Raw genomic sequence first — 21,792 nt, 5'->3', positions numbered from 1 at the left:
TAGTGCTGTAATTTGCTCCATGAAATATAGAAATCCCATGGGACTGACGTTACACTTGCATGTGTTACACAGTATGCTCTGTGTAGCATACTTATTTTTTTGTTATTTTTCTTATACTTTATTTTTCTTATACCAATTTATTTTGGTCAGAAATGGTTTACAGCGCCTTGTGAACGTTCGATTTTATCTGATTTTGTAACTTGAACGATGAAGAGTGGATTCAGAGAACAACACAAAAATCGACATTAGGAAGTGTTCAGATTGAGACTGGTGTTTGAGGTTCAGTCAGTGTGTTATGACAGGCGACAGTGTATCCTTCGAATCCTACACAGCAGATGTCCTGTTTGTCACTCAACATGCCAGGAATCAATCCCACAATTCCCTGCAGAGGCGGAAAGGGGACCGGAGTTGGTAGAAGAAGCCATGAGTTTGAGCAAACTCACATTCTGTTTTCATCCAGAAAGCTGATTAGAGAGAGGAAGAGGAAAGGAGGAGGAGCTTGGGGCTTGAAGCATGTGTGTGTGTGTGTGTGTGTGTGTATGTGTGTGTGTGTGTGTGTGTGTGTGTGTGTGTATTAATTCAGGTATGTTTGTGCATGTACATGCTTATGCTTAGGTGTCCCCATGGGTATCAGTGCATACATGCATAGTTGAGTTTGAAAGTCTGTATGTGCAAGTGTGTGTGTGTGTGTGTGTGTGTGTGTGTGTGTGTGTGTGTGTGTGCGCGTATGCCTGGAGTGACAGAACTCGGCCCAGCTGTTTTGTAATGACATTTTTATGAGCTGGAGGAAGATCAGGAGGTTGTAGCGAGTCTCTGCTGAATGTAATTTGCCTCTGGCTGCAGGTAATGCGAATTAGCTCCAGCCCTTATGCTGGGATTTACAGACTAATTAATTTGTTGCAAGACTTTTTTTTCTTTTCTTTTCTTTTTTTTTTTACCGTTGGTACTTGATTAAAAACAATATTAATTCAAATGAATTACATTCCTAATTCAAAACGGAAGAAGCTTAATGGCCACGAGCGGCCGAGTCGGACGTCAGTCTCTGCCGCTCGGTTCTCTCAGTCAATTTGTGTTTTTAATTTCATGCACAGTTTGGTTGTTAGGATTGTTATTAGTATATAGAGGTTGAAGACTGTTTTGATTATGGATGGATTAGAATTGTGAATCAGTATAAAATCAAGCTAGGACAAAATTCTTAATAATGAAGCTGAAATGAAATCACTGAGCCTAACACAGTATATAGATATGCATAGTAGAGTCTTAGATGACTATCATTATGTCATCATTGTTATGAATATAGATGGGGTACTTGGTGGAGTCCTTATCAGGGCAAAATGTGACACTTTTGGTTCATATATATATCGAATATATTACTTCCCTTACATGTTAATTTGGAGTTTTTATTCACCTGTACTGGAAAAAAGCAGTTGATTTGATCACATTTTTTAAAAAAAAAATAAACGATTGAACACATACGCAGCAGGTCTGCAGGTGACACTGAGCAGTATGTGCTTCAGTAGTGCGCCGTCTGATGGCTGTCTAAGGCTGTAATATGTGCACAGTGTGATATGAGTATCTGGATGTGACCCTGTACAATACTGACGTGTGTACTGATTCTCTGCGCAGGACCCATGCAGGAGACGGTGATTGACTTTTGGAGGATGGTGTGGCAGGAGAACACAGCCACCATTGTCATGGTTACTAACCTAGTGGAAGTTGGAAGGGTGAGTAGAGTAAGATGTGACACATTGCAACATAGTACAGCTCTAATATTGCGTATTATGGACTGAAACTGAAAAGAGTTTTGCTCGATTGGATAGCGGCGCTCATTTTGGAGTGAACTGAGTGAGAACTAATCAGTGTAGCTCATTAGCACGCAAGCATGAAATGGCTTTTCAGTTGGCCTTTCGCATGATGACCAGCTCTCCAAGCCACTGGAAACCAAATCTCTGTGCTTCTAATTAGCCATGTGGACGATGGGAGGTTGACATTGCCTGGAAACAGCACTGTCCACACAAAGCAGTCAGCTCAGAACAGTTACATAAAACAGGACAGTCCAAACACTGAACCAGTTTTCCATAAGAATCTGATATAAATGCACTAGTCGGGCTAAGTACTAAAAAAGATATGAGTATAATGTTTCATTTTTGGTGTCCAAATCATATTATCATATCATATCTGCTGTTAAATGTCTTAAGGTGGATTATTTTGGACTTTTGTGGAACTAAGCACAACAGCACCACCAAATTTGTAAGTAAAATGCACAAAATGGTGTGAAGACGTGAGGCTGGGGCTGATTTCTTTCTAGCCCAAACAGTAGATTCATGCAGCGTTATCAGTGACAGTTGTGTCAGGTGATTACACAGAGTAAAACTCTCCTTAGACCTCCATTTGGGCTTCAGTGACACATCTGTAACACGTCATCAGCAGTGATTGAGAAGATCAATCTGTAATGTATGCAATATGTATGCAATATGTACATGTATGCAATATGTAATGAACATAAACGAGGTTGATGGTTTCCTTGTCATAATTTTCCCCCCAAAATGCTTTTGGAGGAGAAACTAAAAGTAGATACACTGTATGAGCAAATGTATGTGGACACCGGACCATGGCATCCACCTGTGGTTCTTCCCAAACTGTTGCCACAAAGTTGGAAGCACACCATTGTCTAGAATGTCCTTGTATGCTGTAATATTAAGAGTTCCCTTTAATGGAAATAAACCTGTTCCAGCATGACCTTACCCCTGTGCACAAAGTGAGGTCTATAATGATAATTACGAAGGTTGGTGTGTAAGAAACTGAGTGGCCTGTACAGAGCCCTGACCTCAACCCCACTGAACACCTTTGCGAGGAAACACTGACTACACGCCAGGCATTCTTGCCTGAATCCCCACTGTCACATTCCAAAGTCTAGTGGAAAGCATTATAGCAGCAAGATTAGAGCAGCAAAGGGGGACCGACGCTGGAATGGGATGATCGGGTGTCCACATACTTTTGACCATAAAGTGTAGATCAGTGGTCACCAACCCTCTTCCTTGAGATATACATTCCTGCAGGTTTCATCGCCAAACAAAATCGAACACACCTGTTTTAGTTGATCAAAAACTTCGTAAGCCAGTGATTAGATGGTCAAGTGAGCACGATTATGATCAGAGCTCAAGTCTTTAGGAAGGTAGATCTTCAGGAACAGGGTTGGTGACCACTGATTGCCCTGTCAAAAGGACAGATGGCAGAACTGTAAGTTTAAGTGTTTAACCATTACTGGTCGCCATGGGCAAGCGGGTGGCATGTACTGCCCATGCAGATGTGCCCTGCTGCAGGCTGGTAGTGTGTGATACTAATCTAATGCATCCTGCTGCTGGTGGCGGATGTTGGGGCTGGCGGTTCTCCACAGAGAGCTATAAACCCACCGCCGTGCTCCTCCACCACCCATCTGCCTCTATCCTGCACCAAACACTCACAGAGGCCATCAGATGAGCTCTGCAGGGGAGGGGGACAGGGGGAGAGAGAGAAGGGGAAATGGCAAGAGAGGAAGAAAGGAAGGAAGAATAGATGGAGAAAAGGAAGATCTCGTATAATTTGTAATTCTCTACACGCAGTCTATGAAATACACATCACCGCATTAGTCAGTCAATTTATTTGAACATTTATGATCATGCATGCATGTCTACATGGTCCATAATACGCCCACCTCTCTCTCTCTCTCTCTCTCTCTCTCTCTCTCTTTCTCTCACCCACACACTCTCTCTCTCTCTCTCTCTCTCTCACCCACACACACAGACACACAGCTCTTAATTGATGGAATAATATAATGGCTCTGGCCTAATGTAATCTTGACGGAGATTGAGACAGAGCAGTTTGGGTTGTGGATTTCTCATCTCAAGTGTCACCAAGGGACTTCAACTTTTGCTCTCCTCCTCCTCAACTGTCCCTCCATCCTCCAGTCTCATTTCCAGCCTTAATGACGCCGGAGAGCCACCAGAGACAGATTGAATCTCGCCATGGCTCTGTGTGTTTCAGATACCCCCCAAAAAATAAAAAATCCTTTCGGAGACATTAAGCTGTTTTCAGCTACTGCTGTATCAAATGAGATATTAAGATGTTTTGTGCTGCTAATGTAATAACAATATCGTTCACTTTCAAATTGCTGATTTAACCGTGTCATGTATGAGAGTGTGATATTTATCAGTATAATATTGGAACATAAAGAGGCACTGCGCCTGAGCTCAGGGTATTGGATGTCATATTATATTTAGTGGAGCTTAACGTGCGAATGAAACAGGATTACAGTGTGAATTGTGTTTTTGTCGATACCTGAGAAATCTGTATGGGAAAAAAAAAGGTTCTGCAGTACAGAAGTGACCTAAGCCTAAGCATCCACTTACAACATGTTAGTCAGATTTTTGGACCATTGTAACACACTCGTGTTGAATTACTGTATGTTTTCTGTCTAACATTCAGATCTATCTGTATCTGTATCTGTTTCATGTTCCAAATGTCCGTATATTGGATTTTAACCTAAACCTTTTGTTTTTTGTTGGGTTGTTTGTTTGTTTTTTGTTTATCCTGCTCTCACAGTTATTCTTTTTATTTTTGCCTGCCTGCAATATTATCTAACAAATTTAATTCAGGTTCGTAGTCTAATTTAAACCATTGTGACCAGGCAGTTACTAAGGATGTTGCAAAGTGTATGGAAAGCATTCTTTTAAATTATAACCGTGCGCCTCCTATTTGTTTAGAACCCGTATTTCGTTTACATCCCTACTGCATATGATTATTACCACCAATGAGTTATAGGTTTGTAATGAAGCTCCTTCGGCTTTATTAGTCCTTTATTACTGACAGACCAGGCCTGATTATTTATCCGAGTACACTGTTTAATGCCGTAGCTGTTTTAACAAGGTTAAACAAGGTTAGTCTGAAAGTAATACGCTACAAGTTAGATTGCAGGACATGTTCAAATGTAGTTAAAATGTACAGTAGATGTCCTGTCTAAGTACTTAATAAAATACTTGTATTCACTGAGCAACATGAGTATTTAAAGCGATGATATAAAAGAGTGATTTTGATAATGATTTTAATTGCATGTGTGTTTTAATCCCATTTAATCCCATTTTTATCTCATTAGGTGAAATGCTGTAAGTACTGGCCGGATGACACGGAGATATACAGAGATATGAAGGTGACGCTGATCGAGACCCAGCTCTTGTCTGAGTATGTCATCAGAACATTCGCTGTGGAGAAGGTGAGTGAGAAAGGAAAAAAAACAGGCCTTAAGACAAAAACTTTACTGAGAGGCAGCTGAAGAAGAATACACCTAAGCCACAGTGTGACGTGTACCGGCTTTATGAATTTGTAGCAAATGCAAGTAGACATGCTCATCTTTCATCAGATCACATATGTTCCATCTCGCATGCCTTTAGAGAAGGGTGACTGCACACCACAAAGTATTTTCTCCGTTCATTAATTTCTAATCTTCCTCCTAGTCTCCGAATAGATTGATGCAAAGATAACCTGGCTTTTCTGCATAATGCTTTTTTCCACAAGAAGAAAAATAATGGAAAAAGTGTATAGAGTTAACATTGTCAAGGACATGCAGGCTATGCATGTTAGAGAATTCACGTTGTTAAACAAGGTTTCTGCCATCTCTCTCGGGTTTTTTTGTTTTTGTTTTTGTTTTGTTTTTTCATAGAGGGGGGCACACGAGATTCGTGAGATCCAGCAGTTTCACTTCACAGGCTGGCCAGATCACGGTGTGCCATATCACGCTACAGGCCTGCTGGGCTTCATCCGCAGAGTCAAGGCCAAGTCAGCTGCCAACGCTGGCCCTATTGTGGTTCACTGCAGGTAGCACATCGCTCCCTAATCATTCACAGGGGTTTTAGCACAACACACTCTTCATCAGTACTACTCAACTCCTAATAGTGAACATCATCACAGTTATTGATTATAGTGATTCTAAGTTCAGTATTCAGTAAAAGCCCAGCGGCGTTGCACTTCTAGATTTCGAAAATGAATGAAAACCTTTACAGACATGCAGCATTAGCTAATTACTACAAATAAGTAGACCTCTGTCTCTGCCAGAAGTGCCAGTTCAGCACTTCTGTTATATGGGTGTTTTTGACAACCCCCTGAGTTGGAGCTGATTGATGATAATCCATATTTAGTAAGATGGGATCAACAGCAGGTTCAAATCCAGCAGTGTCTACCCATAAAGCTCTTCTATTACTTTACCTCTATTTTGTTATCTAAATCACATTGTTTAATGGTCACATGATTGAAAATGAGAGGTATTGTCAGAATATTCATCAATATGCATTTCAAATGAAATAAATGCTTCATCTTTTTACTCTGTACTTGTAGTTTTGGTATGAATCTGAAAATCATTCAGAAGTATTGTACATTTACATGTTTACACGCCAGACTACAAATCCCAACCTGCCTAACTCCCTATCTAATATTACCAAGATTGATTGTGATTACTGTAGGCAATGTATTTTTGTTTTGTAATGTTTTAATACAATTAAGTTATTAATAATTATTATATTACATGTGAATAAAGATGATACTGCTTTAAACTAATAACAGAGACTGAGAAAGTACCCTTGTTTAAAGTTCATTTCTATATCATAGCACTGACACATCATATTAAACATGATATTCAAATATAAATGTATATATTTCTGAAAGAAATTTTTACCATTAACAACCACTTACCATTATCATGCTCCTCATTATGTTTAATATAAATTCATTATTTAGAGAGAAAAAAATGATAGATTGAAAAACTGAAAGGCTTAGTGGTTAGCACGTTCGCCTCACACCTCCAGGGTCGGGGGTTCGATTCCCACCGTGGCCCTGTGTGTGCGGAGTTTGCATGTTCTCCCCGTGCTGCGGGGGTTTCCTCCGGGTACTCCGGTTTCCTCCCCCAGTCCAAAGACATGCATGGTAGGCTGATTGGCATGTCTAAAGTGTCCGTAGTGTATGAATGGGTGTGTGTGTGATTGTGTGTGTGATTGGCACCCTGTCCAGGGTGTACCCCGCCTTGTGCCCGATGCTCCCTGGGATAGGCTCCAGGTTCCCCGTGACCCTGAAAAGGAGTAAGCGGTAGAAGATGGATGGATGGATGGAAAAACTGAAAAAAGCAAGCGTTCATGAATTGTAACATGTTTCTGAACCTTCACCAGGATGACTGGCTTAAACAGTTTTACATGGCACAAGAGACGGTGAAACTGATGGAGCCGAACCAAACAGACAGTTTGAGGAGTCTGTGTAAAAAATAAAAAAAAAAAAGGATGAATATTAAGACCTACATTGCCTGAGAATTGGATCACTCTTTGTCAGTTTATGAGGCCAAATAAAACCTTTCTTTCTTCCGAACAATTACTCAACAGACAAAAATACAGTCTGATTATATTCTGGGGTTTAGAACGTAATGTAAAAATGCACAAGGCATAAAAGGAACCTTCAAATAATTAAAATAATTTTAATAATGTTAAAAAGGCAGTCGGCATCTAAGTACCTTTGCACACATTTATTAGCTGGCTAATAATCTAATATATATATATATATATATATATATATATATATATATATATATATATAAATCACTACTATATTGCATGTAATTCTTTAGCCTTATAGTTGACATTAAACTTATATTTTCTTAACCTAACACCAGTTACATTCTCTAAAACATAACCTGCACAAACAGTACATTTCTTTCTGGTAATATCTGCACAGTAGATAGTGATAATTGAAACTGCACTTTACAGCTTATGTCTGGCACATTAGACAGGTACTTCAGGAGAGGTGGGATCCTCTCAAAGCCTTTATTTTATCCGTTTTTTTTTTTAACTTCACCTTATGTTTGGTTTTCATAACTCTTTCTACAAGCGACATTACATTTTTGTGATTGTTCTTTCTGCAGCGCGGGGGCGGGCCGGACAGGCTGTTTCATCGTGATTGACATAATGTTGGACATGGCTGAGCGGGAGGGCGTGGTCGACATCTATAACTGTGTCCGAGAGCTGCGATCTCGCCGGGTCAACATGGTCCAGACTGAGGTACTCGTTAAATAACCTCCTGTTAAATAACGGTGTCTTGATTTTGTAAACCTTTCCGGGTAAACGGAGATGACAGAAAAAGTATAAGACAGAAATATGGAGTGACAGCGGGGACAGGAGGAGATAATAAGATTAAGGAGAGAGAGAGAGGGTGAGAGAAATGTAGGGCAGTCAAGCAAGAGAGCACTTATGTGAATTAGAACGTAGTCTGTAGTCTGTCAAATAGTCTGTAAACCGCGTGGTTATCCGTTCATGGCCTGTTCCTGTTCCTGTTTAAAGCCGCTATGTCTCTTTTTTTAGACAATCATCAAGACACTCTCAGTACTTCCTGCCTGTTTAAGAGCCAATCAAGACTTAGATTGTGACACAAATCAGGTGGTTATAAGTGCCATAAAGATGCAGGAATAGCTATGGGCGAATATTACTGCGATTCTACTGCTCTCAACGATTTTGTGCTGAAGAACTCTTTGCTTTTCTGAACACAGACCATCTGGACTGAGCTGTAGACTAGCTGAATGCACCATTTCCCTGTAATTCCGTTTAGATCACAAGCATCATTGGATTTAATGGGCAAATGTTTCATAGATGACATCTGGATTGGGGTTTGAGTAACTACGCAGGCAAAGCATCTCTGATTCATCCTCCACAAGTTCAGTGACCTTCAAACTGTGTGTGTGTGTGTGCATGCATTTTCCCTCACAGGTGTTTGTACATGTTGACATTGCCCCCTCACCCTGCGGACACTTCTTACCTTTTTATGCTCATGTTCAAACTGTCTGTGGTAATTTGCCACAACGGAAAGTGATTTGTGTTGCAAATTCGATGATTCTCATTAAGAAGTGAACACACGTTTTTTTTTGCTGTTTGTTTTTTGTTTTTCTTACATTTGGTTGTTTTGAGGTTGATTGAGATCCCAGCTGTGCTCTGATTGGCCACGGCAACTAAAAGGTCAAAGATCATTAGCTACTCTGGCAGGCACGTTAATTACAGACGCGCTGACCCTGTGTCATGATTTAGTCAAAAGTGACAAGGCCAGATTGTCTCCAAATGTCACTTCAACAGTGATTTCCATCAAAGCACTGACTCGTCTGTTGGTGAATGGGGAAATGGGATGTGACCTCACGTATCTTGTCTCCGCTGACATGTTGCGAATAAATCCGAACTATTTTTGTAGATTGGCGAAATGCATGTCGGTGTATATATCTCGATTTCATGTCCTCGCTAAGAAAATTGCTTCCGTACAAGAAGCTGCATTACATTACAACTTTTGTTTTTGTAAAGCTCTTGTGATTAAGGATTTTTAATGCCCTCGAAAGTAAAGTGGTTAATTCGCAAATTCGCATTTATAACACTGCTATAACGCGTTATGTACAACTTGTGCCGCTTTTCCAAAGGGTTATGAATGTGTTAGTAAAAACGAACTAATTGCTTGTGAGATAAGGATTAAAAAATAATATCCACAGTGATCATTTTACTCTCTTCTCTCTTTCATTTAAAGATAAATCACTCAAATGTCACGGAATGGATTTTGAAATAAGCCTCATTCTTTTCAAAAAATGTAAAATAATGTGTTGTAGGTACCCAAATAAAACATTACAAAGAGTCCCATGGTAACTAACAATAAAGATGATGGAGGTGAAAATTTTCCACACAATATTTTGATCCATTAATTGTGGATTTCCAGGCCACAGCACTTTTTAATTTTTTTTTTTTATTTGACTGTTTTCTGTGTTTTACAATGACTCCAGTGTATTAGATACATTTCACAACAAAAACCCACATATTCTTATGCTTAAATAGATGAATTTCTTCATTTTCTTGGATGTACCATCCATAATGATAATTAATGTTACTTATGGTTTCATCGCCCATCAATAGTAGCATTTTGCTCTACAGTATAATGCACATACTGATCCTTTAACTAAAGTAATCAGAGGGCTGGTTACTGAAACATTTTAATTGTACATTCTGTTCTTTCAGGAACAATATGTCTTTATCCATGATGCCATTCTGGAGGCGTGTCTTTGCGGAGACACCACCATTCCTGCCAATCAACTCCGTTCTGTGTACTATGACATGAACCGATTGGATCCCCAAACCAACACCAGTCCAATCAAAGAGGAGTTTAGGGTAAGAGGGAAGCGGATTCAGTGAAGTTTGGGAATGAGCATCCAAAAAAAAAAAAACTGATAAAATCTTATATCTTTGCACCAGCATGGTCGCAAAAACAGATTTGCAACAATCTGATGACTCAACGTGTATGAAAGATTAAGGGTTAGGGTTAGACGCTTGTTATTACTTCAGTAATATGACAGTGAACAAAATTCAAGCAGATCCTTCTCATGTATTGAAATTGATGTGACCGTTTGCTGAGAACAGAACCACCATCTTTAACTGGAACTTGTAGTTCAGAGTATTAGGATTAATGGAGAGTAGCTATTGTTCATAATATTTGGCTTCATTTTTTATTTATTTATTTATTTATTATTTGGTTTTGTCCGATTTTGAAATAAGAATTACTGTAAACTACAAAAAAAAAAAAAAGAAAAGTGCTAGAGCTCAAACATTTCAGAGCAGTCTTGCTTGAAGGCCACTACTACTCCAGTGTAACTTTATTATTATACAAGTATAATATGAAGTTTGTTAGTTACACCATGATTTGTGTGAACGTGTGTGTGTGTGTGTGTTATACAGACACTGAACATGGTGACCCCCACACTGCGCGTAGAGGACTGCAGCATTGCACTACTGCCACGGAACCATGAGAAGAACCGTTGCATGGATGTGCTGCCTCCTGACCGCTGCCTGCCCTTCCTCATCACCATTGACGGAGAAAGCAGCAACTACATCAACGCTGCACTCATGGATGTGAGAAAGCCCAAACCTCTCACATCTACTCTTCTCACATTCTCTTTCTTTCTCTCAGAACTACTGGAACCAGCAGCAGGAGCACAGATATTCATCTCAGTGAAAGTACTTGTACAGTGAGCTGACATGCTAGTTATTTTTTAATAAGAAGTGGCCACAAATTAATATATTGAGGTCACTTGCGGTTTTTCAAGATCAATTTGATGGCCACAAAACAGTCTCAGCGAGACAGAGAGAAATCAGTCGAATTAGACACTGTGACCTTGTCATGGAGATGATTAATAATGTTACACTTTAGTTCAATCTTGGAATGACACATAAAGGACGTACTGGAGGCACTGACATGGATATAGCATTAACCCGTGTCACCTTCTCAAAGTGAATAGACTTTTTCATCCATTAAATAATTAACTGGAGCGAATGTATTAGGTATGTTGTTGCCACAACATATTGAGTCATGGACTCAAGTTACACAGTTCATGGCCATGACTTTGGGATCTCCTGGTCACAACAGAATAATTTGTGGCAATGAGATACTTAGCTTGTGGTCTGTAACACTACCACATATACTACTGATTCAGAGCTAGCCAAGTGGTTGGCCAAATGTTCTGTCACATCAAATGAATTAATAGTAATATGGACATATTGGGATGACATTATGTAGTCCATCCTTTAACGTATCTACTGTATATATATTTTGCTTCCCATGTTTCATCCCGACCTCTTTTTCTCCTTCCCTTTCCCTCCCTCGCTCTTTCAACAGAGTTATAAGCAGCCTTCTGCATTTATTGTTACCCAGCATCCTTTGCCAAACACAGTGAAAGATTTCTGGAGGCTGGTGCTGGACTATCACTGCACATCCATTGTTATGCTCAATGATGTGGATCCTGCACAGGTGAGGACAATTGGATGGATGAATTGATGGATGGATGGACGATGAATGGCACATTTATTTGCTTTTTACGTGCCCACGTGTTAATTATGGGAATAAAACGTGCTGTCGTAGGAAAGTAATCAACAACAGGATGGTGTGATGATGGGGCCCGACATGAAGAGCAGTTACTGTTAACACCCCAGAGTTGATTATTTTCCAATACCCAAAGTGTTATTTTTCCTCTTGCACCACAGCAGTTTGTCAATTTGAACAATTTCTTAGTTATTAAAAAATACATCAAAATAAAAAGATGTCATACTTTTTATGCATTTACAGTATATTCACGTTTCATGTCGAGGATTGTCTGCGAAACAAGTTAGACCCACAAAACGAGTTAGATCCATGTTATAAAAGCACCAGCCACTTTTTTCTTTTTTTTTTTTTTTTTCTTTTTTTTGCAGCTTGTCATGTTACCAAGAAACCTCAAAGCTCTCCGTCTTTAATACTTCCCTCTGAGGGAAAACCTAAAGTTACACCTTTGGCACCATCTCTGACTGTTATAAAGTGTTGTCACAGGAGACTCCTTCCAAAAATGCTAAATAAACACAGAAAACATTAATATATCAACAATTAGACACAGTTGTTAAATCTTAAAATAAAGTTTATGTGGAGTACCAACCATACGAGTCCCTGTGTTAGTTGTTGCTATGGAAACGCTAACATCTTAGACTGAGTGCATTAATATCAATCTTAATATCAAGCAGCCAGAGCTACCTGCTGTTCTTTCCGACCAATCAGATTCAAGAATTCAAAATCACTCTAGTACAACTTACGCATAATGAGCAGACCCACCTAAGCCATAACATACTGTATGTGCAATGCCTCAAGGGTTCCTTTAAACACATTATCTCTGGTTGTTGATTTGGTAATTACATGAATTTACATTATTGACAATAATCTATGACTTGATAAAGATTATATCTGTGGAAATACGGTGTGTGATGAAAGAATTGTAATTATTCATGTGAGACATCAAGCGAGTATCCAGACAGAATAATTAAAAATGAATGACTAGTTGAGGTACCTCTATATGCGCTGTGTAGACATAGACTCCAGTGTGTATTTGTGCAAGAGTGTGAAAGAGTTCGGTGTGTCCGTGTTCGTGACTCTGCATGAATGTGCAATCCTGTGTGTGTGAGAGAGAGGGAGAGAGAGAGTAGCAGACTCTATGAGGGTAGCAGCCTGAGGCTCTGTCATAAAACCCCAGAATCAAAGCTAAGAGGGAGGCACAGAATCCCACCATCTCTTCCTGCATCCCACCAAAACTCATCTCCTGCACCACTCTCTCCCGCTTTGCCCCTCTTCTCACACTAAGGAGTCTTTCATTCAAAATTCTAACTGTAGCCACTGAGACTATGAAGTCTAGGTACCAGGGGCATACACATATACCACACACACTCTAAATTAATAAGTCAATATTACACTCTCTCCATTTCTCTCATTTTCCTCCCTCACTTGTAAACACATACACCAGCTCAGATGCTCCAACTATTCATCCAAGCATAAAGTCAAAATTAGGACGGGGACAGTGTCCAGTTTGGGGGAAAAAAATTGACAGCTGTGACAAAAAGAACATTTGGATAGATTTAGTATATTTTGATAAAACAGCTTTTATGCCGCACATAAAGATTTCATGACCTCTTTTCAGAATCTCATGTTATGAAGTTGTAAAAAATCAAATGCAAAATAATACGATTTGCTGGATCAAGTGCTATTTTATGAGCTGCAGATTCATAAAGATGGAAGCCATGTTGACAGCATAGAATAAAATGCTATTTCCTCTTCAGTCTGCATTTTCTATCGCTGTTTTTTTTTTTTTTGTGGGGGGGGTTTAAAGGCAAGTGTTTTTGTTTCAAGGCAGTGGTCTAAATCCCCATCTCAAATGTTTCTACTCAAGAAAAATCACACAACCTTGGAGGTGTGAGTTACACACAGCTACAGCAGATCATTGTATAATCTGAATGTGGCACCCACAAAGTCGACATAAGCAGCTCCATTAACTTTCCCCATGTAAACACTGCTGGAACTTTTGAACTTACATTGCCAGGTATTCTATCCAAGGTACTATCCTACTTTATCAATAGTGTCTTTTCTGGATTTGAGCAGACTTACACCACCTGCCTAACATTATGTAGATCCCACTTGTGCCACCAAAACAGCTATGATCCGTTGAAACATGGACTCCATAAGATCTCTGAAGGTGTGCTGTGGTATCTGGCACCAAGACAGTAGCAGCAGGTGGGGCCTCCGTGGATCGCACTTGTTTGTCCAGCACATCCCACAGATGCTCGATCGGACTGAGGTCTGAGGAATTTGGAGGCCAAGTCAACACCTTGAATTCTTAGTCATGTTCCTCAAACCATTCCTGAACAATTTTTGCAGTGTGGCAGGCCGCATTATCCTACTGAATGAGGCCACTGTCATTAGGGAATACCGTTGCAATGAAAGGATGTACTTGAACTTGGTCCGACGACGTACACGCACCCAGCCGTCCAAATGATGTACAAGAAATTGATTCATCAGACCAGGCCACCTTCTTCCATTGTCATGGGAAATCTGACCGGTCTGCAGCTGTGTAGCCCGATGTGGAGCAAGCTGCGATGCACTGTGTGTTCTGACACCTTTCTATCATAGCCAGCATTAACTTTTTCAGCAAGTCATGCTACAGTAGCTCTTTTGCTAGCCTTCACTCCCCACACGCATAAATAAGCCTTGGGAACCTATGGCTGGATCACCAGTTGACCTTCCTTGGACCACTTTTGGTAGGTACTGCATACCAGGAACACCCTACAAGTTTTGGAGATGCTCTGACCCAGTCGTCTAGCCTTCACAATTTGGCCCTTGTCAAAGGCTCAGATCTTTACGCTTGTCCATTTATCCTGCTTCCAACACATCAACTTTGAGAACTGAATGTTGACTTGCTGCTTAATATATCCCACCACTTGACAGGTGCTGTTGTAACGAGATAATCAATGTTCACGTCACCTGTCAGTGGTTTTAATGTTATGGCTGATCTGTGTATGTTATCTGGTGTTGTCAGTTGTTACTTTGGGCCGTATTCAGAGATGTAACTCAACGCAGCCAAAATCCTGAAGTGTATGCATAACTCTGATAACTTCTGACCAGCACATATGTATAAGTTATGTAGTTTCAATAGTTTGAGGTCTGAATACCAATGTTCACATTTCTGTATTAAACTATCACTGTGCCTTTGTAACTCTGATCTCTGAATATGGCCCTTTGAGAGGAGAGTGAACATGGGAGGTATTGGAGCTCTGACATGAAAAGAGATGGGCATAATGCTGGAGCAGGAGGATCTCAGTGCCTGCTGAGATCCCACTCACGCATCCACCATAGAAATCAGGTGACGTGCAGATTTCTTGCTTTTAGCTTGGCATACACATGCAGGTGGGTGCTGAATCAGTGCTTCACTTGGCTACAGTGCACCAGCCTGGGTAAATTCACAGTGTCTGATGCTCTTAGCAAAGCAAACAGTGCTCTCTCCCTGCAGCCCACCTCCTTCCCTAACCTACACATCAAACACTAAAGAGCCAGCCTCACTCTGCCAAGAGACACTCACACAGGCTCCATATCCTCTTCTCATCACTTATTCCTTTACAAAAAGCAATGCAATCATGCGCCTGTTGTCAGAGAATGAAATATGTAGCCAGTGTGGATCATCTCTAATGGAAATGATCAAATGGGAAATGATTTGAATATATGAATAAATAATGAAAAGGCAAAGATCTGATTCTTTGTGAGACTGCATGGCTTTATTCATGCTAGCGCTGTGGCATTCAAAGCTCCGGCAGATAAATTTTTTAAAACGTGTTGGAATTGTTTTTTTGTGCACATTTGCTGATTCTGTTTTACTGTTTGAATTTGTATAGTGTTCTTCATTTCAGTCTGAGCGTTTGTAACATTCATCTGAGAGAAAGAGAAAAATGACAGTTTAAAAGAGCAATGTTTCACAAAATTTAATGCTAGAATTCCTACTAGTGTAATGGTAATCTGTGTGTGTGTGTGTGTGTGTGTGTGTGTGTGTGTGTAGCTGTGTCCTCAGTACTGGCCAGAGAATGGGGTACATAGGCATGGTCCTCTGCAGGTAGAATTTGTGTCAGCTGATCTTGAAGAGGATATCATCAGCAGAATATTCCGCATTTACAACGCTGCCCGGGTGAGTTTTACACACACACACACACACACACACACACACACACACACACACACAGAGAGAGGCTTATTTCTCCACGTCACCTTACTTGCTGAAAGTTAAGCATCTTACAGGACGTCCATGACGACACCAATCACAACCTGCTGATATACTTTACTTACCCTACCAATTACTGCTTGATTGGCTGATATATCCCTTTACCACCCTGATGACTTGATTAATTCACAACTCTAATCACAGAACTGCCAGCTGACTTAACTTTACTCATCCCACCAATCACAGCATAGCTTGCTGATTCACTTTACTCATCCCACCAATCACCGCACTGACAGCTCGCTTACTTTATTCATCATTGTGCAGCCTGCTGACTTATTTGCTACCACTAATCACAGCACAACCTGCTGACTTCCTCATCCCACTAATCACAGCACAGCCATCTAATTTACTAATCCCACTAATCACAGCACAACCATCTGATTTACTAATCGCACTAATCACAGAACAACCACCTGACTTACTAATCGCACAAATCACAGCACAACCATCTGATTTAGTAATCGCACTAATCACAGCACAACCATCTGATTTAGTAATCCCACTAATCACAGCACAACCATCTGATTTACTAGTCCCACTAATCCCTGCATAACCTTCTGACGTACTAATCCCACTAATCACAGCACAGCCTGCTGACTTCCTCATCCCACTAGTCACAGCACAGCCTTAGTTAACACAACACAGGACTTAGTGCATACAAACTTCCTACTGACTTACAGTTTGTGTGTGTGTGTGTGTGTGTGTGTGTATGTGTGTGTGTGTGTGCGTTGCAGCCTCAAGATGGCTATCGTATGGTGCAGCAGTTCCAGTTCTTAGGCTGGCCCATGTACCGAGACACACCCATGTCCAAACGCTCCTTCCTCAAACTCATTCACCAGGTGGACAAGTGGCAAGAAGAATACGATGGAGGAGAGGGACGCACTGTGGTGCACTGCCTGTGAGTTACACACACACACACACACACACACACACACACACACACACACACACAGAAACACTCACAGTCACACTTGACACTCACTACTACCAACATGCCTATGGACACACAGTAGTACATAATTCATTCTCTTCCACCATTCTTCTTTGTTTCTCTAACCTTACACATTAGCCTCATCATGTCGAGACTATTCTGAGCATATCAAATCAGTCTTTCTGTTCTCTCATCTCCAACTGCATGAAAACAGATCAATAATCATTAGAGCATTAATTAACAATTAATTAATCCATCAGATGGTTGAAAGCCAGAGATGTCTTTTCAGGCCATGTTTCTCTGTTCAGTACAAAGATAAACATCGCCCTCTAGTGTCAATATTCACTCACTACATGGAGTTGCACCAGTACTTTTGCATTTCCTTTATGCTAGAAAATTAAAGAAAGCCTTGATAATTAGGTGATGAGTTAGTGTGTTAATTACAGTGCTGAGTCCCTAGGCCTGGATAATTATTATAATTATAATTATAAATGTAGAAAGTGTAGCGTGTGTGAGCATGTAACTCCGTAACAGCTTTGATATTAATGTGGACATGTGGTTTATTCTTAGATAAACAAAATGCATATTTTATTTGAAAAACTTTTTTTTGTACTGCGGTTAATACTTAAGTATAAATACCTCACAAAGATGACATGCTTAACTGAAAAAACAAATGAACTGCCTGGATGTTCTTTTTATTCTTATTTGATTACTGACTTGTGGCCTGTGTGTGTTCAATGTTGTGTGTGTGCGTTCATTGATGTGTGTGTGTCAGAAATGGAGGCGGACGGAGCGGAACATTCTGCGCCATCAGTATCGTGAGTGAGATGTTGCGACACCAGCGCTCGGTTGACGTGTTCCATGCAGTCAAAACTCTGCGGAACAACAAACCCAACATGGTGGACTTATTGGTAAAGCATTCACACACACACACACACACACACACACACACTTCAGTGGCACAAGCTCACAGAATAACCTAATACAATTACTAGAACAGGATCTGTTTTGTGTAGGTGCAGGCATAACTCAATGTACTGACATGGGTAGGCTGGGACAGTTGCAGGTGTGGCATTTGAAATCTGCTGATGCACTGGTGTTTTTAAACCCACTTTCATTCAAAATTGTGCTAATAGCTAAACAGTAATTTCTTCACTTTAAGCAAAGCCTTTAAAGTCATGTCCTATTTCTTACAGCCCAGTTTTGTGAACAGTGTTGCGCTCCAGTAATGTAGCAACATTATAAGTAGTATTCTTAAACTTGACTTACTAAATACAACTGACTGATTGTCCTGCTCTACTCAACAACCTGCTGAACCATAATTCCCACTAGTTACAGCACAACCTGCTGAGTCACTAACTATACTAAACACAACACAGCCTGCTGACCCATTAATCCTACTAATCACAGCAATGCCTGCTGACCCATTAATCCCAATAATCACAGCAATGCCTGCTGACCCATTAATCCCAATAACCACAGCAATGCCTGCTGACCATTAATCCCAATAATCACAGCAATGCCTGCTGACAATTAATCCTACTAATCACGGCAATGCCTGCTGACCCATTAATCCCAATAATCACAGCACAACCTGCTGAACCATTAATCCCAATAAACACAGCACAACCTGCTGACTCATTAATCCCAATAATCACAGCAATACTTGCTGACCCATTAATCCCACCAATCACAGCACAACCTGCTGACTCACTAATTATAGTGCTGACCCATTAATCCCAACAATCACATCACAGCCTGCTATTTTACTTTACTCATCCCACCAATCCCACCAAATTACAGCCTAATGGCTTAAAATTCTCATCCCACCAAACATAGCACAGCATACTGACACCAAACATAGCACAGCATACTGACACCAAACATAGCACAGCATACTAACTAATCTCAGTAGAGCCTGGTAAAGATTCACTATGAGTCACACCCTACAACAACATAACAACAATATAAAAAGAACTTTTCACTGAGTTACTAACTAAATTCAGCTCACTGAATTACTTTATCTGTTACAAATAAGCATAAGGAGATGCTGTTAACACATCACATCATAAATGTAGAAAGAATAGAAAATATAATGTGTTACAAAACTAATTGAAAACCAAACTTTACTGTAATAAATCATTTTTTTCACTAAAACACACTATATGGCCAAACTTATGGGTGTGATGGTCAGGTGTCCACAAACCTTTGGCTATATAGTGCACAGTATGTACGAGCTACATCTAATTGTACAAGAGCACCACAATGTCACATTTGAGAGGTGATTTGATTGGCTATCACCTAACCACACCCCATGATGTCTGCCTTCTAACTATTTTTTACAGCTAATATAGAACATTATTATACTGTTCTTTAATGTAATAAACAGGTTCTACTTTACATAATTATACAGAAAAAGTCAAAATACTGTATGAAAATGCATACAGTAAGTCAGCATTTGTCCAATTTCAAATAATCGGAATCTGAATAACTGAATGTTTCTGTGCGTGTTTGTTTTGTTCTGTGTTGTTTTTTGCAGGATCAGTACAAGTTCTGCTATGAAGTGGCTTTGGAGTATCTAAACTCAGGCTAGCTGTGCTAACTATCAGACGACACGGACATCCTTTTGGATTTTTTTTTTTTTTGGAAAAAGTGGATGCTCAGTGTGTGTACAGCACTAGCAGTGCAGTGCATACGTGTGCATGTGTGCGTGCACGTATGCGTGTGTGTGTGTGTGTGTGTGTGTGTGTGTGTGTGAGTATGTATGTGGTCAGCTTGTATATTTCAACAAATGTTTGTTTACCTGACCAGGCTTTTTCAACTACTGGAAGAGTACAGTATATTGTCCAACCGTCTTCTAACTGAAGTGTGTGTTGTAAATGAAGCCAGCTCACATTCTTCTCTCTTACTTTGGCCTGTGTGCCCTTCGGTATCATTTTCCAGCTTTTGCGCGGGACCTTCTGTGTATGTTGTTGTAATGCTTTCCATTTCTTATCGACGTGTGCCGAAATGCGTGAGTGGACACCATCGGGGCAAGAATCAAGAATCTAAATGTTATTTTATTGTGTAAATCAGTTGTAATATGGTAATGAGCAGAGTTACACATGCCAACCATAGCATCATTGCATATTATGTGCCATGTTCAAAGGATCCAAAGCTTTTTTTGGCACTTTGTTTTTTGATATTGTTTGTTTATATTGTAAATACGATCAGTGTAGTGTATTATTTATTCACGCTGTGTATTTCAGTGACAATCGTGTACTGGGTTCATTGGTTGAATCGCCCAGAATGTATTGTCAGCTTTGGTTCATCTTGTTTGAAGAAATATTGTACATGTTTAAATATATACTGTATGTATCATAGCAAAAGAAAAAAAGACTTGATGTTATTATTTATCTCACAAAATCTACAAATCTGTTCTTTCTCTCGGATTCCCCTCTCAACTTGTGTTTTTGCTGAGCAGAACAGGAATCAGTGCACTGGTTAAAACTTCTTAGCAGAGAGACGGTATAGTGCCTCATCTGGAGCTGGTAAGAGAGTAAAGTCCATGTACAGTGGTGCTTGAAAGTTTGTGAACCCTTTAGAATTTTCTATATATTTCTGCATAAATATGACCTAAAACATCATCGGATTTTCCAACAAGTCCTAAAAGTAGACAGAGAGAACCCAATTAAACAAATGACATGAAAAATATTATACTTGGTCATTTATTTATTGAGGAAAATGATCCAATATTACATATCTGTGAGTGGTAGAAGTATGTGAACCTTTGAACCTTTCAGTATGTGGTGTGACGCCCTTGTGAAGCAATAACTGCAACTAAACGTTTCCGGTAACTGTTGATCGTCCTGCACATCGGCTTGGAGGAATTTTAGTCCGTTCCTCAGTACAGAACAGCTTCAGCTCTGGGATGTTGGTGGGTTTCCTCACATGAACTGCTTGCTCCAGATTGATTCAGATTCAGATGTCCACATTTCTATTGGATTAAGGTCAGAACTTTGACTTGGCCGTTCCAAAACATGAACTGTATTCTTATTTAACCATTCTTTGGTAGAACGACTTGTGTGCTTAGGGTCCTTGTATAGCTGTATGACCCACTTTCTCTTGAGATTCATTTCATTAACAGATGTCCTGACATTTTCCTTTAGAATTTGCTGGTATAATTCACACTTCATTGTTCCATCAATGATGACAAGTCGTCATGCAGCAAAACAGGCCCAAACCATGATACTACCACCAGCATGTTTCACAGATGGGATAAGGTTCTTATGCTGGAATGCAGTGTTTTCCTTTTGCCAAACATAATGTTTCTCAATTTAAACCAGAAAGTTCTATTTTGGTCTCATTTGTCCACAAAACCTTTTTTCCAATAGCCTTCTTTCTTGTCCACATGATCTTTAGGAAACTGCAGTGCGAGTGCAGCGATTTTCTTTTTGGACAGCAGTAACTTTCCCCTTGCAACCCTGCTATGCACACCATTGTTGTTCAGTGTTCTCCTGATGAACATTAACATTAGCCAATGTGAGAGAGGCCTTTAATTGCTTAGAAGTTACCCTGGGTTCCTTTGTGACCTTGCGGACTATTACGTGTCTTGCTCTTGGAGTGATCGTTGTTGGTCTTCACTCCTGAGGAGGGTAACTATGGCCTTGACTTTCCTCCATTTGTACACAATCTGCCTGACTGTGGATTTGTGGAGTCCAAACTCTTTAGAGATGGGGTT

The 21,792-nt window shown here is 40.1% G+C and overlaps 1 protein-coding gene across 1 annotated transcript in view; it reads left to right on the top strand.

Annotated features, from left to right (window-relative positions):
- The window catches only part of LOC128624350 (receptor-type tyrosine-protein phosphatase mu-like), a 251,324-nt gene extending 229,532 nt beyond the window's left edge, over positions 1 to 21,792 (top strand). The window contains exons 23-33 of the mRNA XM_053651932.1: positions 1,627 to 1,724; positions 5,132 to 5,248; positions 5,696 to 5,850; positions 7,934 to 8,069; positions 10,050 to 10,199; positions 10,764 to 10,937; positions 11,701 to 11,832; positions 15,923 to 16,048; positions 16,876 to 17,039; positions 17,848 to 17,983; positions 19,612 to 21,792. Of these exons, the coding sequence (XP_053507907.1) occupies positions 1,627 to 1,724; positions 5,132 to 5,248; positions 5,696 to 5,850; positions 7,934 to 8,069; positions 10,050 to 10,199; positions 10,764 to 10,937; positions 11,701 to 11,832; positions 15,923 to 16,048; positions 16,876 to 17,039; positions 17,848 to 17,983; positions 19,612 to 19,665 (1,442 nt within the window). The 3' untranslated portion in view covers positions 19,666 to 21,792. The remainder of the gene's footprint in view (positions 1 to 1,626; positions 1,725 to 5,131; positions 5,249 to 5,695; positions 5,851 to 7,933; positions 8,070 to 10,049; positions 10,200 to 10,763; positions 10,938 to 11,700; positions 11,833 to 15,922; positions 16,049 to 16,875; positions 17,040 to 17,847; positions 17,984 to 19,611) is intronic.

This window comes from Ictalurus furcatus, chromosome 20 (assembly GCF_023375685.1).
Source record: "Ictalurus furcatus strain D&B chromosome 20, Billie_1.0, whole genome shotgun sequence".
Lineage (NCBI taxonomy): Eukaryota > Metazoa > Chordata > Actinopteri > Siluriformes > Ictaluridae > Ictalurus > Ictalurus furcatus.
The sequence above is the reverse complement of the archived record's forward strand: the minus strand, read 5'-3'. Positions and strand labels throughout refer to the sequence as shown.